Source organism: Boleophthalmus pectinirostris, unplaced genomic scaffold (genome assembly GCF_026225935.1).
Source record: "Boleophthalmus pectinirostris isolate CB_2022bp ecotype Guang Dong unplaced genomic scaffold, ASM2622593v1 HiC_scaffold_5, whole genome shotgun sequence".
Lineage (NCBI taxonomy): Eukaryota > Metazoa > Chordata > Actinopteri > Gobiiformes > Gobiidae > Boleophthalmus > Boleophthalmus pectinirostris.
In genome coordinates, this window is record NW_026571404.1 from 31,009,124 (window position 1) to 31,029,297 (window position 20,174).

A 20,174-nucleotide genomic window follows, 5' to 3' on the forward strand; every position below is an offset into this window, starting at 1 on the left:
CAACAACATATAAACTTAGAGAAGGTAGCTTTATGAGTGAAGTAACTTTAGTCACCATGTTACATCTATACTAACACTCAATCTTCCTATTGAGCTATATAAGACTATAAAATCCAGCTGCACTTGATCCCACGCTTAATATTGAGCAGGCATCTCGTATGAACTGTCTGGTACTCTGCCATGCACCAGTGCCCTGCGTCGCCTGGGGCACACATCCGTAGCAACACGACCCTGTACACAAGCCTACCTCATCCATTGTCCCACAAGACAACTCTCTATAAATGTGCAAAAACATGAGGCAAAACTGTCCACAACAACTTGACAAACCTGATGCGATGTGTGATAGTTTCATTAAGGATGCACGCTGATTGTGTTGTGATAGCGCTCTGAAGGGGAAGTGACATAATTCAGAGAGCAAAGGGAGGTTAGAGTCAAGCTAAAAACTGCCCAACACTCTATCTTGCTATTGAACTAAATAAAAGCCCTTAAAATCTAACTGCACTTCATCCCATGCTTAATATTCAGCGGACATCTCCCACGAATTAAACCGGGACTCTGCCATGCACCGGTGCCCTGAGTGGCCCCGGGGCACACATCGCATTGACCACGGCTAGTTAAGTGCCAGCAGCGCGTGGTGACATTGTTGACGATCTGCAGGCTGGTAGAGGGTGCATTCTGGCCTCCTTGTTTACAATGATTCATCCTCTGCTTAGGGCTTGTCTCCTGGTGGATTTGCTCAGTACTTTTCCAGCTCACAGGGACAGCTGGGCCCCACGCCAGATGTTCTGAATTTAATGAGAGAAATGATCACACAGAATAGGAGGGTGGGGGGGCTAGAAGGGAAGTGACCGAAAATCTGATCTGGAATTATTAAATTGTGTACTTAAAGCGCACATATTACACTATTTTCTGTTCGATCTGTTTTAATATTTCCTCATCACAAACTTAACTGGAGTTGTTTAACACAGAAATCCTGGTTCTGTTCCACTTTGTGATGTCATGTGGTAATATATGAAAAGTGCTCCACTGTGTTTTTAAAATCCACACACCTTCACTAAAATCATTTGGATAATTTCAGTCCTTGAATTGCCAATTTCTGTTGTACAAAAGGTATAATGTAGCTGCTAACTTGAAAAATACAGCTTCATGACATCACAAGGTGGAACAGAGCATGTAAACAGACTAATAATAAAGGGTTACTCAAACATGACTGAAACAAAACACACCTCTGGGTTTCTGAGGAGGTAATAACATTCTAATATGCCATAAAGCTCACAAGAGTCAATTTTATGCAAAAATAGGTTCTGATAAGTGATATGATGGTTACTAATTTCACTAAAATAATCATATTCAGGATTTTACTCAAACTATTACCTAGTTTTTTGTTTTTTTTATTTGGTTATTTTACTTTAATCTTGCACATGTGACATACTGATACCTATAGCAACTATAATGTTAACAACTGGTCCAAATTCCACAATAAAAATAGATGACAACACCTTTGTTTTGTTAATCAAGGTTTCATCTGTCAGAAAAATGCCTTCCTGATGACACAGATAGAGGCATTCTATTTTTGAACTCACCACTAGGCTACTTCCTGTATTTTTGTACTTTTCTCCTCTTCTACTTTTCTTATTTCCACAAACTGACACTTAACTGACTTAACTGACTAAACCTACATCACTATTTACCACTGGTACTATCCCACCAAACCAAATCATTAGAAAAACATGGAAACCTGTCATATGCACTTAAATAAATATTGATACCACTGATAAACTCTATGGAGATGTCATTTAGTGTTGTAATACATGACAGTATTTTGACCACAGAGCCCAAATAACTGGTGCAGATTTTTGAGCCAGGACACGTGAGTTTCCAGACATCACATCCTGTGTTCAAACTCCATAAACATTTCCATGGTGCAGAAAAGTCCTGATTGGAACATCTCTGGTTCAGACGCTGTGGTCCAGAACATGGAGGTGGGTTATTTCCCACTTGAATATGACGAGTTCTGACCTCAGAGCGTTCCAGCTGAATTAACGTGTGTCTAAACAACATGTCTAATGCTAATTTGCAGGCGAAAGAAATGTATCTGTTTAAGGTCAAGGGTAGGGGTCAGGGTACACTTTGTTGTCCCCACGGGGAAATTTGTCCTCTGTATTTTTTCCCCATCCTCATCAAGGGCAGTGGGCAGTACTTGGGGACCCATCTCCAGATCTTGTTGCTAGTCATGATCAGGCCTACCTTAGCTGGAGAATTTTACATATGGTGCACGTTTTGGGTTGATGAGGGAAACCAGAGTGCCCAGAGAAAACCCACCCAGACACAGAGAGAAACATGCAAATTTTGTACACAGAGGCCTGGGTGACCCGGAAATCAAACCCGGAACATTCTTGCTGTGAAGTGTGAGTGCTCTCCACTCCAGCACCACGCTGCCATGGTGATTCCAGTGTTGTAGTACATCACAGTTTATCTCATAATCTCAAATGTGAAGTCCGTCATCACATCCCCCATCATCTCACAGATCACAAGACAGAATTACCAATTTGAGTTCTTGCTCAATTTTCCATTCCGATGTGGGAAATATTTTCGTTACCAGTTCCCTGGAACACAGCAAGAGACACAGGGCTTTGGTAAAAACAAAAAAGGAAAAATAATAACATTGGTCAATGTGATTTTCTGAGGTACATTTATTTAAAAATGCAGACGTCTTTGTCATATGTGCCAATAAAAACAGATGAATCAGTTAGTCGAGAACAAGAACTCAGTCAAGACCAGTACTTACAACTTTCTCCACTTTGTCTCCAGGCCCTAAACAACAACGTGTACAAGAACGTGTCTCCCTATGGCTCCCTCAACAACATCGTGGACGGGCTCAACTCCCTGACAGACCACTTCTCCGACCTGTCCCTGTCCTCCGAGCCCCGGAAACCCAACAAGAGGCCCCCACCCAACTACCTATGCCACCTGTGCTTCAACAAGGGACACTACATCAAAGACTGCCCCCAGGTACAACACACAAACTGCACAGAGTATGACGCTATAGCAGGTTGAATGGCATGAGTGAGTGAATCACACTGTAGTATTCTAATGTAGGGCTTGTCAGTGAATGAGTTTTGAGTGTGGGTGTGAGTGTGTTGTAATATGTTGAGCTGAAGATGACATCTTGAATCCTGTGTAGTGTGAGACATAATTAGATGATTCAAAATAAAAATGTGTTGTAAACTTCCAGATAAGGATTTAAAGTGCTATTGATGCACTTTTGTAGCCCATGTCAGAGTAATTTTACATTGTCTGACAATTAGAACTTAGATTGCTTCATGTAACGTCCTAGCTATATTAAAGTAAAAATATTCTATATTTCTGCAAAAATGTGCATTTAGTTTCATCTTAGTGAGGCAGTTTTCCCTTAAAATCTGTCAAGTCTAGCACGCCATGCAAAGACTGTATATATAAATGGACATAGCTAACCTGCTCGCCGTCGTGTTCCAAATAGGAAGTGTTCAGGGTGGTGCTTCCAGCTCCATCGTCTCTGGCTCCAATTAACTTTACAATGAAATTCATCCGTCTCTCTGTAACTGCTGCTGTGAGCCTTGTTATTTTGACTTAAACTTTTCTTAAAATGTTTGTGTTAACTCGCTGTACATGATCCTGGTGTTTTTATTTCGTTATGTTGTACGTAAATAAATTCCTGTTTCTACTTTGGAACTCTAGATTTGCTCCTATGACTGTTTGCCTTGTGAGCTTGATTTGACTGGAGCTGAACTCCATGGGTGACGTCACACTCCCATCCACATCTTTATACAGTCTATGGCTCCGTGCAAAAGTTAAATTGTACCATAATACCGTTGCTGATAACCTAGGTTTAAAAGTTCACTTTTCTGGTAGGGACATCTGCCTCCTGTTTGTCTCCATGGAGATGTGTTTTTATATCTAAAAATCACTGCACAGACCTGACCTAAAACTTTCCCTGTGGCATCATCTCCTTGTTGCCATGGAGATAGATTAGTTTAATTTTAGACTGTGGAACATTTTAGGTAATGCAATAAACGCCATGGAGAAAGCATGTGCCGTAAGATCCTCAGCCTGAAAAATTGCATAGTGCATCTTTAAATATTTAACTACCAAATCCAAATTATTGTGATTTATCCATTCATAGCAGTTTGTTATGTCCCTTAATGTTGCAGCCAGTTCTTGTATATATCTCTCTCCCTGCCTATCTCTCTCTCTTTCCCTCTCTCTGTCCCTCACTCCCTCTCTCCGCTTGGCTCTGACCTACTTGTTAAACAGGCTGGCCACTGTCTTCTGCAGTCATGTGTGTGTGTGAATGTGTGCGTGTCTGTGTGCATCTTAACTGCTGCAACTGCCCCAAACTATCCCTTACAAACACTATAAATAAAATGGAGATCGGGGAGGCTGCACAGCTAAGTTTGTATGTGCTTTTTTAAACGGCTGAATATTTTTAAACCGTGGTGATTTGTAGGTTGACCTAGCTTGTGTCGTGTACAGTTAGGATGTGAGTATGAATGCTAGGCTAAGAGTGGAGCTGTCAAATTAAACTGGAGAGGAGCAGGGGTCAAATCTGTAGCAGCGTGTGACCAAAGGCGAAGGGCCCCAGCTGCTGTCACTGAACGTCATCACATAGAGGCAAAGACAAGAGGAGGGTTACAGATGAGCACAGTACTGGAGATTGAAGCTGCACTGTAGAACTTTTCTGGAGGGGGGTTTGCTATCTGTGTCTTCGGTTTGGAATGTTCCACTGTATGACATTAAAGTTGTCTAACATCTTTTCAATCACTGGTGTCTGTAAACATGCATTCTTGCTTTCATGGATATAGACAAGTATAATAGGAATGTTGCAGGCAATGCAATAACATATTAGAGGTATCTGTTGCCCGATATATCGGAACAATATTTAAACTTTTTAGCACATCAGCTGTCGGCCATAAATCTCAGAATAAATCTCAAAATATCAGCACATGCTGACCTGCTGCGTAAAGAGAACACATAAAGCTTTATTTGAACACTTTATTGCAAAAAGATAACTGTGCAAAATATGATTACACAGCTCTTGTAAAGGTTTGTGGTAAAAACGTCATCTCTACTAAAAAATTACACAGGGCACCTTTAAAATTGAAAATGGTGTGGGACCAATATATTGCAATGGTTAGACTATGTTACATGAGAGGCTGCAATAATAGTGAATACAAAGTGTGTATATTGAAATTTAGCCTATATACAGGATGAATTGGGTACTCAAAGTATTTATTTTTTTTATCATGGAATCATTCATTCAATCAAGGCTAGTATCGCTGAAAAAAACATGTACTTCATGTACTTCACAATTTAGCAGCTCTAGTTGCAATGCAGTTGTGGGTGGAGTTTAGGTGTTCTTTAATGCCATACTGTGGAACATAGGCTCGACTCACGCTTATGTCACAAACCAGGAAGACATTTGGAAACATGTGATGACAACAACTGACGGGCTCCGTTCGCCATAGTAAGTCTGACAAAATCTAGGAACAATTTGAAAATGGCCCAGTTTTCTTCATCACTGTGTCACTGTAGCGTCATTATGTTCAGCAAATCAACAATTACATTCATCATTTCCCCACTGACAGACAACTCGGAGCAATTAGAAGAAATAAGGGCGCCAAATTTAAGATGATTCCAAACAGCACATACGTATGCAGTCTTTGTTTTACCGCTGATGACATTTACTTCAGTGGGTTTTATCACAGTCGGTAGGCGAGTCCAGTGTCGGTAACTACACCGGAAGTTGTAATCGCATCTTTCCAAAGGTCTTCCTGGTTTGTGACGTAAGCGTGAATAGAGCCTATTCCAGGCAAAGCAACAGCGTCACCAGGGAGACAAACCTCCATCAGAAAAGTTACACAGCGCACTTTTAACACGTGTCTGTGGTTTTTGTTGGTTTAGTTGCATTACTTCATATTTTCATCTCCAATTCAGATCAACGACCAAACAAACGCGTGGTGTCATGGCAATGCGCTGTTATATTTGCTAAACTTTTGTCGAGGGAAAAATGTCATGTTTTGATTCAATAAGACAAGCAAAATTGCCCATAATTGTGGTATCGTGCACCATGTTTTCATTTCACTCATCGGCTGTAATCATTCTCTGCTTTCCATGCGTTGAGAGAGCGGCACTGGTCTAACCCTAGCCCTGCCTCTTTCAATGGGATTGTAATGGTGAACAGATGTGATATTAAAATGCTCAGACCAGCTTTCTGACTTATGGTACGTCCCCCGAGGTGTGTGAAAATCCAGTGTACTGATGAAAAATCTGTGAGACCGCCAGCTCACCAATGTATGGGAATTAGATCATCATATAGACAGCCCCAATGAGAATACAGAGGTCCAGTTGAATACAATGCACCATATATACTGCATTTCTCATCTGATTTCAGCTCCAATCATGTGTTACCCAATATGCAGCAGGTGTATATAAGGAAGAAATGGTGCAGTGCATTCAATCATTTTCCATATGGGTTTTTCATAGGACATATTGTATACTTTTGCGTTCAGGCTCTCCGGTGGGCTGTTGCGAATGAAATCTGTCTTATTTTTATGGAGGAAGTTGGAAGTGAATATCCAGGGCTGAATATGAAATAGCATTGAAATTTGAATATTTATACAATTGTTTACTTAAGTATTCAAGTGATGTCTTTTGCAGCTGCAGAAGGGTCGAGAAAAAATGTATGCAGACTTGCAGAGATAAATCTACACAAGTATCAAAAGTAAACACTACAAAATCACATAAACAGGACAAAAAATTTGCTTGAACTTGAGTCAGATAGTTATATTAAAGAAACTATTATTACTTTGTGTTGTTCAAAAAAAGACTATTTTTATTATGACATCAAAATCAGTATTAAGCATTTCATCTTCAGTAGTGAAATTGGGTTAAGTTTAGGGTCAAATGTGGAAAAAAGGATTACAATTTGAGTTATAATTTAAATAAATGATTATTTGAAACAATGTAGTTATTGGAAGAATCCATTATTGTAGTATCTAGACTTGGACTTAGACAAACTTTATTGATCCACAAGAGAAATTACTTGGACACAATAGCTCACACATCACAATATATTATAATGACATAGAGAAAAAATATTAATATAATAATAGATTCTAAATAAGTAGAAAAAAATAAATAAATAACAAGAGACTTGTGTCAAATAATAGCCTGATTCATCAGAAGATTTCACTTTGTGGAAACCGTCTGACCTCACAGCTTTAGAATTCGTTCGCTCAACGGTAGGCGGGTACTTTTTTATTTAACCAGTCACTGCTATTTGGTCATGACATTTGTAATGTGCTGCTAACGGGGATAACTGGTATATTAAGCTTTTCCCAAATCCCGTCAGAAGAAGGACAATAACATCTTTCCCCTTGATGAAATTCACCAAACATTCTCTTTGTTCCGGCTTTAAATCCTCGATTCAGTATGGCTCTTCGCTGATTGGCTGGTGCCTGGACTCGCACTTTGAGGGTTCTTGCAAACCGTCTAGTGTATTTCGATTCCTGACCTGGTCGCTGGAGAGAAATGAAACTGAGCGGAGGCACTAGGTGGCGCCAGCCTGACTAGTCAAATAAGGCATAATTATAAAAATGTATATGTACAAGACAAAATTAAATAGAAATGTTTATATTTTAAAGCTACTGTAGAGAAGGATACAAGTGCCCTTTTCATAAAAAATGTATTATAGTTTTTCAAGCAATAATCTTCCTGGAACTGAATGATGTAAAAACACATAGCAAGATAATAAAAATCTGGAAAAAAAACACAAGGCTTTAATTCAATCACACTCAGACCTTTCAGCTATTCTTAACCGCTTTAACAGTGAGTCCGAAGAGCTCACAAGAATCCAAAATGGCCTCACACCTCCACAGTTCAACACCATTGTGCTTATTTAGCTCTCTCAAGGGTCTGTTCTATCATAAATTTCCCTCTCATTCATGGTACATCACTTACTGTACTGCTCACTCACCTGTCAGAGCACGCCTTGGCACGGGCATTGCGGGCTCCTTCTATAATAACCCAAAGAACAGATGTGTCATGTCATGGGGGCTGCTTTAGGAACATTTTAACAGACATTAGAAAATGTGCACTTTTTCCAAGCATAAGGTGGTTTTCAGTAGTGATTATAGCAGTTTTACACAGAGCTTAGTGCTATCTGGCTACAGTGGATTTTTGTGGAGTAAGAGCAGGGAGGCTATGCTAATACGTTGTCCAGTCTAAAGGGTGCTATGCCAACACAAACAGAGGGTTCCTGCCTCACGGAGAGATCCTGAGTTTGTCATTTAAACACTTTGTGAAGACAAGCACAGCCTTTCCATATCAATGCCACAAGAATGAAGGGTATTTTTTTGTTGTTTTTTTTACCTTAAAGAAGTTGTGTACCAGATTTTTCTCATGCAATAAAGTAAACCCCTGTATAAATATTTATCATAAAAGCAGCTCTTCTAACTGGCAGCGCTTTTATCCTTTGTGAACCAGGAAGTAGTGCTGGTACCATGTTAGTTCCTTTTAGAGATTTCAGTGTGGCAAAACTCAGCACTGGCCTCTGAAAGTTGTGGAACGTATTTATAAAATCATTGTGGTGAATAAATTGGATGCTAGGAATGTGTTAGGTACCGTATAAAGAAGTGGAATAAGGGAGCGTGACGTCACCCATAGCGTCAAATGAAGGTCACAATGCTAGTGGTTACAGGGGTGAATTTAAAGCCACGTTCCATATTAGGAATAGGAATTTATTTACGGACAAAACTGTGAAATGAAAACACCAGGATCATGGAGTCAGTATCACGTTAATACGAACATTTAAGACCAAAATGACGAGGCTCACAGCAGCAGTTACAGAGCGAGGGGTGACAACTTTTCAATGTAAAGTCAATGGGAAACGTGTTGATGGAGCCGGAAGCGCCTCCATGAACACTTCCTATTTGGAACATGGCAACTAGCGGGTTAGCTGTGTCCATTTATATATATAGTCTATGGTTAGGTGAGTGAGGAATAAGTTTGGACAAATGCAAACAGTACAAAATTAACTTGTTTTTGTTTTAAAAATAAAAAATCTCGTACAGCACTTTAATAATTATCTGAGAAGACAAGTGGTCTTTTACTAGCCAGGCTGGCACCAACTAGTGCCTCCGCTTAATTTCATTTGTCTCCAGCGACTAGGTCAGGAATCAGAATACACTAGACAGTTCGCAAAACCCCTAGAAGTGCAAGTTTGGGCACCAGCCAATCAGCGAAGAGCCGTACATTCTGTGTTGGCAACAATTCCCAAGTTTGAGGATGTAAAGCCGGAACAAAGAGAAAGTTTGGTGAATTTTATCACGGGGACGTTATTGCCCTTCTTCCTACGGATTTGGGAAAAGCTTAATATGCCAGTTAGCCCCGTTACCGGCGCATTACATACGTTCACGACCAAATAGCAACGATTGGTTAAATGAAAAAAAATTACCTGCCTACCATTGAGCGAACAAATTCTAATGTTGTGAGGTCAGACGTTTTCCATGAAGTGAAACCGGCTGATGAATCAGGCTAGTCCTTTAAACCACTGGATAAATGATCAGATATTTTGCAATAAGAACGTTTTATTCCAATGAGAATGTTTGATGATTGCCAACAGTATGTCAACATGTGCGGTAATCCATGAAGCTTTTTTGAATTTTTTTAAAATCATTGCACTTTCCCCAGACTCACCCCGATCATGTCATTCAATTTAAAAAAACAATGTATTTTAGCAACGTTACCACCATAGCTGTCTAGTTGCTTCCCCCTCACTGAGCAAAAGATTCTCTCTGGTGTTCAGTAAGATAATAGTTCATTGATCCATCATCTGATATTCCTTGAAGTATCTTTGTGAATTTGTTGCTATTTTATGCATGTATCTCTAGCTGGCATCAAACAAAAGCAGTGGCAAAGTCAACACTTCATCAGCACACGTCAGCTATTAATGGTCCGATTCTTCTTGTGCCAGAGACTGAGGCTTGTGCCATTCAGAAGAACCAGGGCCCTGGATCACAATGTGGTGTGACTGAGGGAAAGTCAGTGGCACCAGTGTGGCCAGTCTGTCTAGACATCAGCGCTCCTCCAATGCATCAAACTCACAATCACGTTTTATGTGCGGGCAGGTCTTAGTATTAGAATCTTAGGATCTTAGTATTAATATTATTAGTCTGGTACTTTGAATGTATCATTTATTTTATTCAGTATTTTTAATACATTGTACTTTTGAGAGTTAGTTTACCTCACTGCATTTTTTTTTGTTATGTTGAAAAATAATTAAAACAGGAGACATGCTTTTCAGTACTAAACTAGAACATATACTGATTTTTTTTTTTTTTTACATTTTGTTCATAGTAAAAGGCAATATGACTCTAAAATGATTTATTAATAATTGCAACAGGTCAACTGACTTCTGCAGAATTGTCCAAGCAACATTTTTGAACCCCATGTAAGACCTAGAGTCAACTTTTTTTTGGAATAAAATACAGAGCAGTGGGCAGAAATAGGACGTAGGTGAAAACAGACATTTTCTGAGCACTCAAGCCTCAATTGCATGAATCAGTCAATGCATTATGTTTTGTGTTGAGATTAGGGATGCATTGATACCAATACTGATATTGAATATCAGCGCAGATACTGAAAAATTAGTTGAATTTGGATGGTATTGGTTCCATGATATTGGTTAAGCAGTTATTCTAGTTGGGCCTTTAATTGGATGTACTAAGACGATGTACAGGCTGATTTTGTCCTAGAACATCCTATAATGTTCTTACTTTTATTTAGACAAAGTTGTTCAGTGTTGATTTGAAGGATAAATAACAGTTGCATAATATAATTAGATTTCTTGTGTACTAAGTTAACTGTGTTTTAATGAAATTAGTGCCATTTTCCATCCACACGCTGGTATTGGGTCATTTTGGGTATCAGCAGGTACTCAGATTCAAAATATCGATATCAGTATTGGAATTGAAAAAGCTGGATTAGTGAATTACTAGATGAGAAATGTTAAAAATTACAATAAATCTACTTTTTATAGGAACTTCAATAAAACTTGAGCAATTCATATGCAGTGCTTGAACTATACTTTCACTCAATATTATATTAAGTATCCTTTTGGAGGGCAGCTTTTTACTTATATTTTACTTATATTGAATTTAAACATACTTTAACACGTGCAGTTTTACCAGGTTTTCAACTTTTGAACTGCAGCCAGATAAGCCCATGTTGTCGGCTAGTAGAACGCAGTCTCCTGTATTATCTGTAACAAACCCATCCTAGTGTCTTTTCCTGTATTCACCCCCTCTCTCTCTCTCCCTTTCTCTTCACATACTTTCTCTTCAATAGACCCTTAATGAAACGGCTGCGGTTGTCAAAGTCTTCTTGCGTTACTTCTATTTTAGTCGTGAGCCATGCAGAAGGACTGGAGCGCGGTGTGTTCGCTGAAAGGGGGATTTTTCAGTTTCAGGCCCGGTGGTGCGGTGAGAGCCTGGCAGCAGCTGGGGCAGAGGTGTTATGTAAACTGGCTTTTATTGGGAAAATGAGGTCGCTCCCCCAGTTATGAGCAGAATGCCCCTGGTCCCCTCTCTCTGGCTCCCGTCCAACGTGTCTTCCACTTGAACTCAGCTTTCAGGTTCAAATAAAAAAAAGTTGAGGCAGTTAAGTAAAATTATAGATAAAAAAGCAATCTGAATAAGTGGAATTGGCAAATCGTAAAGGCTGCATTTGTGAAGTAGTGTACTAAAATTTTCACCTCAAACAACAAAGTATCCTGTGTCTTTTTACATTTCCTCAGGATGTATTAAAAAAAAAGAACTTTGAACAGAATCCTATCATAAAACATAATTATCACAACCACAAAAAAACAACAAAAAACAGAATCTTTTTTCCAAATTTTTCAGCCCTACTCTGTAACTTTTCATGTGCTTGTCTCTATATAAAAAAATGTATTGCTTTATCTTTAAAATTCCCCCATATGGCATTACACAATCTCCATGGAGACGAACAGCCAAGTTACAATTTGGTCCGATCTGTGGAGATGCTACTCCGCTCACAGCTAGAATGTATCTGTCTCATGGTATTTTTAGCAATATGCTTCTTCTAAGAGTTCACGCTTCTCTGTGATTGGTTAAGCCACCTGTCACTCAAATCATGACTGTGGTTAACCAAATTGAAAAATACTGAATCATTGTCAAGTAAACATACACCCAAGTACTATTAACTCCCACTACTGTAGACTACTTTTTAATTTGTTTAGTTTTGTTTCTCTTAAAATGTTGTATAAGTAGCTCTTGAGGTCACTGAGTGAAATTATAGATAAAAAAGCAATTTGAATAAGTAGAATTGGCAAATCGTAAAGGCTGCATTTGTGAAGTAGTGTACTATCATTTTCACCTCAAACAACAAAGTATCCTGTGTCTTTTTGTCATTTCCTCAGGGTGTATTAAAAATATGAACTTTGAACAGAATTCTGTTATAAAACATAATTATCACAACCACAAAAAAAACCCACAATCTTTTTCCAAATTTTTCAGCCCTACTCTTTAACTTTTCAAGTGCTTGTCTCCATATAAAAAAAAAAATGTATTGTTTTATCTTTAACATTCCCCCATATTGCATTACACAATCTCCATGGAGATGAACAACCAAGGTACGATTTGGTCTGATCTGTGGAGATGCTACTTCTCTCACAGCTAGAATTAAGGTATTTTTTAGCAATATGCTTCTTCTAAGAGTTCACGCTTCTTTGTGATTGGTTAAGCCGCCTGTCACTCAAATCATGACTGTGGTTGACCAAATTGAAAAATACTGAATCATTGTCAAGTAAACATACACCCAAGTACTATTAACTCCCACTACTGGACCTGTAAACTACTTTTTAGTTAGTTTTGTTTTTTTCTCTTAAAATATTGTATAAGTAGCTCGTGAGGTCACTGAGTGAAATTATAGATAAAAAAGCAATTTGAATAGGCGGAACTGGCAAATCGTAAACACTGCATTTGTGAAGTAGTGTACTATCATTTTCACCTCAAACAACAAAGTATTCTGTTTCTTTTTGTCATTTCCTGAGGGTGTATTAAAAATATGAACTTTGAACAGAATCCTATTATGAAACATAATTATTACAACCACAAAAAAATTATCTTTTCTCCAAATTGTTCAGCCCTACTCTGTAACTTTTCATGTGCTTGTGTCCATCTAAAAAAACGTATTGCTTCAGCTTTAACATTCCCCCATATTGCATTACACAATCTCCATGGAGATGAACAACCAAGGTACAATTTGGTCTGATCTGTGGAGATGCTACTCCGCTCACAGCTAGAATTAAGGTATTTTTTAGCAATATTCTTCTTCTAAGAGTTCACGCTTCTCTGTGATTGGTTAAGCCGCCTGTCACTCAAATCATGACTGTGGTTAACCAAATAGAAAAACACTGAATCATTGTCAACTAAAAATAAACCCAAGTACTATTAACTCCCACTACTGGACCTGTAGACTACTATTTTAATTTGTTTTTTTCTCTTAAAATGTTGCATAAGTAGTTCTTGAGGGCAAAATAAGTCTACTGTGTGCTGTTTGTCTGAGAATCAGGAAGTGGTCAGCATGCTAGTTGTTGTTCACATCACCATAACAGCAAAACTGACCTGTGAAATTTGCGAAAAGCGCACATAAACTCATCGCGGAATGCCTAATGTCAGCAAGGAATAATTTTGGACCACTGCAAACTGTTGAAAATGGACTATCTCTGTTTTTCGAGTTTTTAAAACAGTAAAAATCAGGTACATCGCGTTAAACTTTTCTACCAGATGACCTCTCTCCTCTGATATCAAAATGATGCATTGAGTGACATGGCGCTGCTATGTCTCCCGGTAGAAAGATTAACAAGTGGAAAAGTTTTTGCAGGTTGGAGTGGGCGGCCATTTTTCGTCTGTACTACAAGTCTCTTCTTCTCTTCTCTCCCGGCTGTCGTGCGCTCCCCAGACACACCCTAGTCGATGATAACTTCCTGGACATTTGTACTTGTTTTGACAGTTAGCTCAACATTCAGTTACTTAGACAGAACCTCAAATCTAGTATGTAAACCTATTCATAGCTGGTGGTTTAAAGGGCCCATCCATATTAAGCTATTTTCTGATCTGTTATAATGTTGTTTCCTCATCATAAACATACCTGGAGTAGTGTTTGGTTTCATTCACACTTGTTTAACACACAACAGACAATCCTCCATATTTAGGCTTGAGTTCTTCTCTCAATCTGAAAAACACATTGTTCCACCTTGTGATGTCATGTGATAGAATTGTGTAGAATTGCTAATCTCAACAGAACTAAAGGTAAAAGTTAGCAGTTAAAGAACCATTAAACATCCTCCCGAAGCTTTACTCTGCCTTTAAGAAAAATCTGAAAAATCCTCCAGAGTGAGCGGTGCCTGTCAGGTTGGGGGCAGCGGGTGTGGGGCAGGCTCTGGAGCGATGATTGACAGCAACAAAAATCCAACATGACGCGGACTAGACTTTGAAACAGAGCGGACATTTGTGCTTGGATCACGCCATTTCCTTTTTCTCCAGACACGGTGGGACATCACAGTAACCAGCGGTGCCAGGTAGGGGCGGGGCTGAGACGGGCTCCTCACATACCACCCGAAGACACCAGTGTCTGTGCTCGTCATGTAATAACCCTGAATCTGACTTATTGGTGGCTGTTAGTCCAACCCGAAGATTTAAAAAATGTCCATAGTTGATCCTAAAGAGGATGGTGCAGACACGACTTTGACCCAAAATTCCAATTTTTAACAAATATCCACTAAAATGCCAAAATAAGGCCAGGGATGGGTATACACTTCTATTTTAGACAAACATTTTACAAAGCTAATCAGTAGAAAAAAGTGGTTTTGGTGGTTTTAATGACCCTTTAACTTGAAAACTATCTCTACATGACATCACAAGGTGGAACAGAGCATAATGAGCTTTGGAGATGTATACAGACTGATAAACCAGGAAACAAAACACAAATCTGTATGTTTCTGATGAGGATACAGCATTATAACATGGCCTAAAACTCACATGAATCCATTTAGTGAAATATAGGACCTTTTATTGATGGCACTGCAGATGGAATATTCACTGTATATTTTAAAAAGAGAGTTGGGAGAATCAGTCGTGATCAGAAACACATGAAAAGCATTGATCCGGATACAAAAGCCGCTCTGTCACTGTCGATAATGGCCCCATTGTTTTATAGAGGCTGTGGGTTTGTGTATATATAACTTGAATTATTTATGGTGATTTTTCTGTAGATGGGAAAAGCACACGCAGTGAAGACATGCTCCACTGATGGTTAGATATGTCTGGATCAGTCTCCTATACTGTCTGCTCAGAGTGTAACAGGGACATTTGAATCTATAATTAGGGATGTACTGATCCAGCTCTTTCAGTTTAGATACAGATTCTGAGATAGATATAACTTTAAATATCTGCAGATACCTGATATTAACAGATACCAGCACAGAGACTGAAGACAGCATTTATTTCCTTAAAAGTGCACTATGTAACTTCAGTTAGTTACATTTAATAAATTACAGGTGATTTTATAGATCAAAAATAACTAGAAAAATAGACGCTCTGACTGTGATCGAGGTTGCCTTTCCACAGATCTAACCTCTAACTTGGTCTGGTTTGGTCTCCATGAAGATAAAAAGGTTTAATACCATACTGTGAAACATTCTAGACAACGCAATAACACCTGTATATATTAGGGCTGTAATAATAACGGAAATATGGTGATATTGTATCGTCAAAGTCCTCACAATAATATCATTGTTCATTACAATATATCGAATTACAAGTCTTCTTTGCTTAAATTAAGAGTTATGGTGCAGCAATGGCTAAAAAAGACAGAGGGAACTACATTGATCAGGGGTGGGCAAACTACGACCCGGGGGCCCGCCGAACTTAAATTAATAAATTATGTAATAGTATAAGTTGTAATGCTTTGTAATGGTTTTCAATTGAAATTCAAGCACATGTTTTCTACATATCCCATGTCATTTTTTTCTCTTATGAAGTGGATTACCAAAACACTCCATCCATCTGCTCCTTGTCTGGCCCTTCTGTCAAATTTTAGAACCCTTTGTGGCCCACGAGTCAAAAAGTTTGCCCACCCCTGACATAGACCATGATCCTTTGCTCCATTTCAGTGCAGACTACAAGAAGAAATAACAGTTCTAAGCACTTTTAAGTCTTAGTTCTTTGGATTAAGTCTTGTCAAGGCATTTTAAGAGGAAAAAGCAGCATATTCACAGTTTTAGCTGTGTAACCTCCACAAAATATCGCAATAAATATTGTACCATGAGATGTATATCTGGAAAATATCATACAGAGAGATTTGAATATTGTTACATCTCTAATCGTGAGCCTCCCCAGCATATCGTGATCTTTCCCACAATATTGCAATAAATATCGTACCGTGAGGTTCATACCTTGACGATATCATATCGTGAGACTTGGATATTGTTACACCCCTAGTATATATGTATATGTATTGTTCCTTGAAAAATGTTAGTCGTATTAATGCTTCTCTTTTACTCCCAAATATAGAAACAAAGACTAGTTGTCTTTTATATTCCTGTAATTTATACCGTTACATAATGACATGAATAAAACAAGTGAAACTGCTTGATTTCCATTTTATTGTATTAGACAAAATGAATGTGATTAATTTTCCTTCCATATTTTATAACACCAAAAATCAACATTATTACAAACCTTTTCCAGTTATGTACAGTATTGTTCATTTCAGATTTCACTCTCTTAGCTCGTCTATTGAAATGCTCTACCCTATGTGGTTTTCAGCTTCCTGCTTCTAGACACCATTTTGAGGACTTTATCATTCAAAAACTAGCCATGGGTTTCAGATTTATGCAAAATTAATAGTTATACAGTTGGCATTAACAATAAATATTATATCTTTGAATGGTGAAAGGTTCTAAAAATGGTGCCTTTATACAGGAAAGTGAAACATGAATAGATTATTTTAAACTGAATTAACATTTTCTATGGCAATGGTGCAAATTTCCAAAAACCGTGAAACTCTTATTCCGATAAAGGGTCTATATTAAGCATTTTGAGCTTTGCAGATATAGACAGACTAATAAAAAAAGGATTACTTAAACATGTGAATGAAACAAAACACAACAAGCGGGTATGTTTTTGATGAGGAAACTGCATGACTTCAAGCTCACAAGAGGCAAGATGAACTACATGGATAGAAGTTGTTTTGAAACTGAATTATTATTTTCTATGGCAACGGTGCAAATTTCCAAAAAACTCACAGATATTCCATTAAGAAAAGCTAATTTGTCTGAATCGTTGCCTGGTTGTATGTCCCACCCCCGCACTTCCCCTCCTATTTCCCTGTATCTCCTCTTCTTCTTCTTCTCCTCTGAGCCAAAAGCCAGAGCCGCGATGACCCCCACACCTCCAGAACCCGAGGCCTGTCGTCACGGTGACAAATGGGGCTGTAACGCTCCGTAACAGCAGATGCCTGACACTGGCTGTAAAACCATCTTCACACTGGCCCAGTCACACTCTCTAATGTGGACAAATGTAGTCTATGTAATGTATGTGCTTGTTCTTCGTCAGGTGCTAACCTCAGGGGCTTGTGATCATTGAAGGAAGGGGCATAGCAAATAAGGAATTACTGTGTTAATGAAAATGAGTAGTTTTGACTAGACTTTAGGTTTATTTACTTAAAGGTGCAATATCCGTCACATGCTTGTTTCTATGGATATGTCATTGGTCTGCCTGGAATGTTCCACAGTGTGACATTAAACCGTTTTACCTTATATTTATTCAAGTACAGGTGGTTTTATAGCTCAAAAGTACTTTGAAAAACATGCATTTAAAGGGGCTGTTCACATGAGAACAACAACAGAATATTTGATCAGAAATGCCTTCTGTTTAGATGGTGACGGCATTTCTGGGTAGCCAGGCTGGCACCACCTAGTGCGTCCGTTCAATTTCATTTCTCTCCAGCGACTAGGTCAGGAATCAAAATACAATACGCGGTTCGCAAAAACCCCAGAAGTGCAAGTTCGGGCACCAGCCAATCAGCGAAGAGCCATATATTCAGTGTTGTCAACGATTCCCGAGATCGAGGATTTAAAGCCGGAACAAGAGAATGTTTGGTGAATTTCATCAAGGGGAAAGATGTTATTGCCCTTCTTCCTATGGGATTTGGGAAAAGTTTAATATACCAGTTAGCCCCATTAGTGGTGCATTACATACGTGACTACCAAATAGCAGCGATTGGTTAAATGGTAAAAAGTACTCGTCTACCATCAAGCGAACGGATTCTAACACTGCGAGGTGAGACGGTTTGTACGAAGAGAAACAAAGTAAAACTGGCTGATGAATCAGGCTAGTTTCTGGGTTTTAAAAATGCCAAAATCTGAAACCACCCTCCAGAGTGGAAAAGCCGAATATGCTCTGCCATAGCATTTCCGTCTACACTGCCCAAGACGCAAAACTCTGGTCAGATCTGCTCAAGTCACGTACACATTTACGTCACATACATTACCACCTAGCGTCACCACCTAGCTGCCTGGCATTCATACCCAATCGAATTCCACACACTTTTACGTTACTGTATGCACGTGAATTTCCTCTCAAAAACGCTCGTCTAAATGCAGAATAAAAAGCAAAGATGCGATACCACTTTTGCGTCTTCTGTTCAGACCATCATCATATAAATGTAGCCTGACTGTGAGCGGGGTTCCTCTCCACAGATCTGACTTGTAACTTCTGGTTTGGTCTCCATGAAGATAGAAACATTTATTGCCATACTGTGAAACACTCCAGACAAAGCAATAACCTAAAAATTGCACAATCCACCTTTAACTACCACATGTAGACATTGTTTTTACCGTGCACTTTCAGATGTGTGACTCTTATCTATTTGGCAGTAGTGCGGGGCTCATTGTGTAACCATTGTGTTTGGATTTGTCCGTTTATTGTGATTTGGGGAGTCAGGGACAAGATAATAATGTGAACTGTGTTATTTAGTGTGACGCTGTACTGTGGGAAAGGGCAGCTTTTGAAGGCACATCTCATTTCCTTTGTCGTGACTCTTAACTAAATCTGCTCACGATCTGTAAATGAGTTTCAGATTTGTAATATAATATTTAGCTGGACAAATGTCTGACTGCTATAGGGGAATACCACTTTACATGTCAATATATGGCCCATCTGGTGTCTAAAATCTTGCCTTAAATCCTATGAACATTTAAAACATATCTGGAGTTGTGTTTTGTTTTATTCATGCATGTTAACACACAAATCCTGCATAATTAGGCTGAGTTCTAATCAAAACAAAGCACTCTGTTCCACCTTGTGATGTCATGTCACAATACAGGAAGTACTCCACTGTGTTTTTAAACCTCATGTATCTTCACTAGACTCATTTAGACCCCGTTTACACTGAAACGAATCCGTGTATCACCGTATCATCATATCGGAAACGATCTCGCACGTCGTTTCTGTGTCCGCAATCCTTCCTTATCCACACAGCTTTAAGCCTATTATATATGTGTTTACGTTTTACAGAAACTAAACTTAAAACCGCATGGCTAATTTGAATAAACTGAGCACTAAAAACAGCTCGCTATTGTGCTTTGATGTGGTTCAGCTTCTGTCGTACTAAAGGACACGACTCAGTGGATTATATGTGTTTTTTCTGTGACAGAGGGGTGTTCTGCTGATGGTGAGTCTATTCTGTACTTCTATCGCGTTGGAGATGATTCATGTTAAAATTTTCAGAGATTATACGGCTGCAGGTCATAAGCATAGACCGTATATATGAATATATGCTAGTGTTTTCAGGCGTCCACACAGTGCCGGATCAGTACTCTGTACTCAAATGAATTCGTGGGAGCTGGCGGCACCAGATTGTTCCGTCTCTGGAGCCGTTTTCAGTCGGGTTAGTGTGGATTAACACTGCATCCGCAACAAAAACTACTCGAATATGTACTAGTGTGGACAGGGCCTTAGATGATGTCAGCCCTGGAATTGCCAATTTCTACCTAAATAAAGGTAAAAGGAGCTGTTCACTTGACAACTACTGCTTCATGACATCACAAGGTG

The 20,174-nt window shown here is 38.9% G+C and overlaps 1 protein-coding gene across 1 annotated transcript in view; it reads left to right on the forward strand.

Annotated features, from left to right (window-relative positions):
* zcchc24 (zinc finger, CCHC domain containing 24) overlaps nucleotides 1-20,174 on the forward strand; it is a 126,776-nt gene that overhangs the window by 15,246 nt on the left and 91,356 nt on the right. Inside the window, exon 2 of the mRNA XM_020939648.2 lies at nucleotides 2,812-3,012. Within this exon, the coding sequence (XP_020795307.1) occupies nucleotides 2,812-3,012 (201 nt within the window). The remainder of the gene's footprint in view (nucleotides 1-2,811; nucleotides 3,013-20,174) is intronic.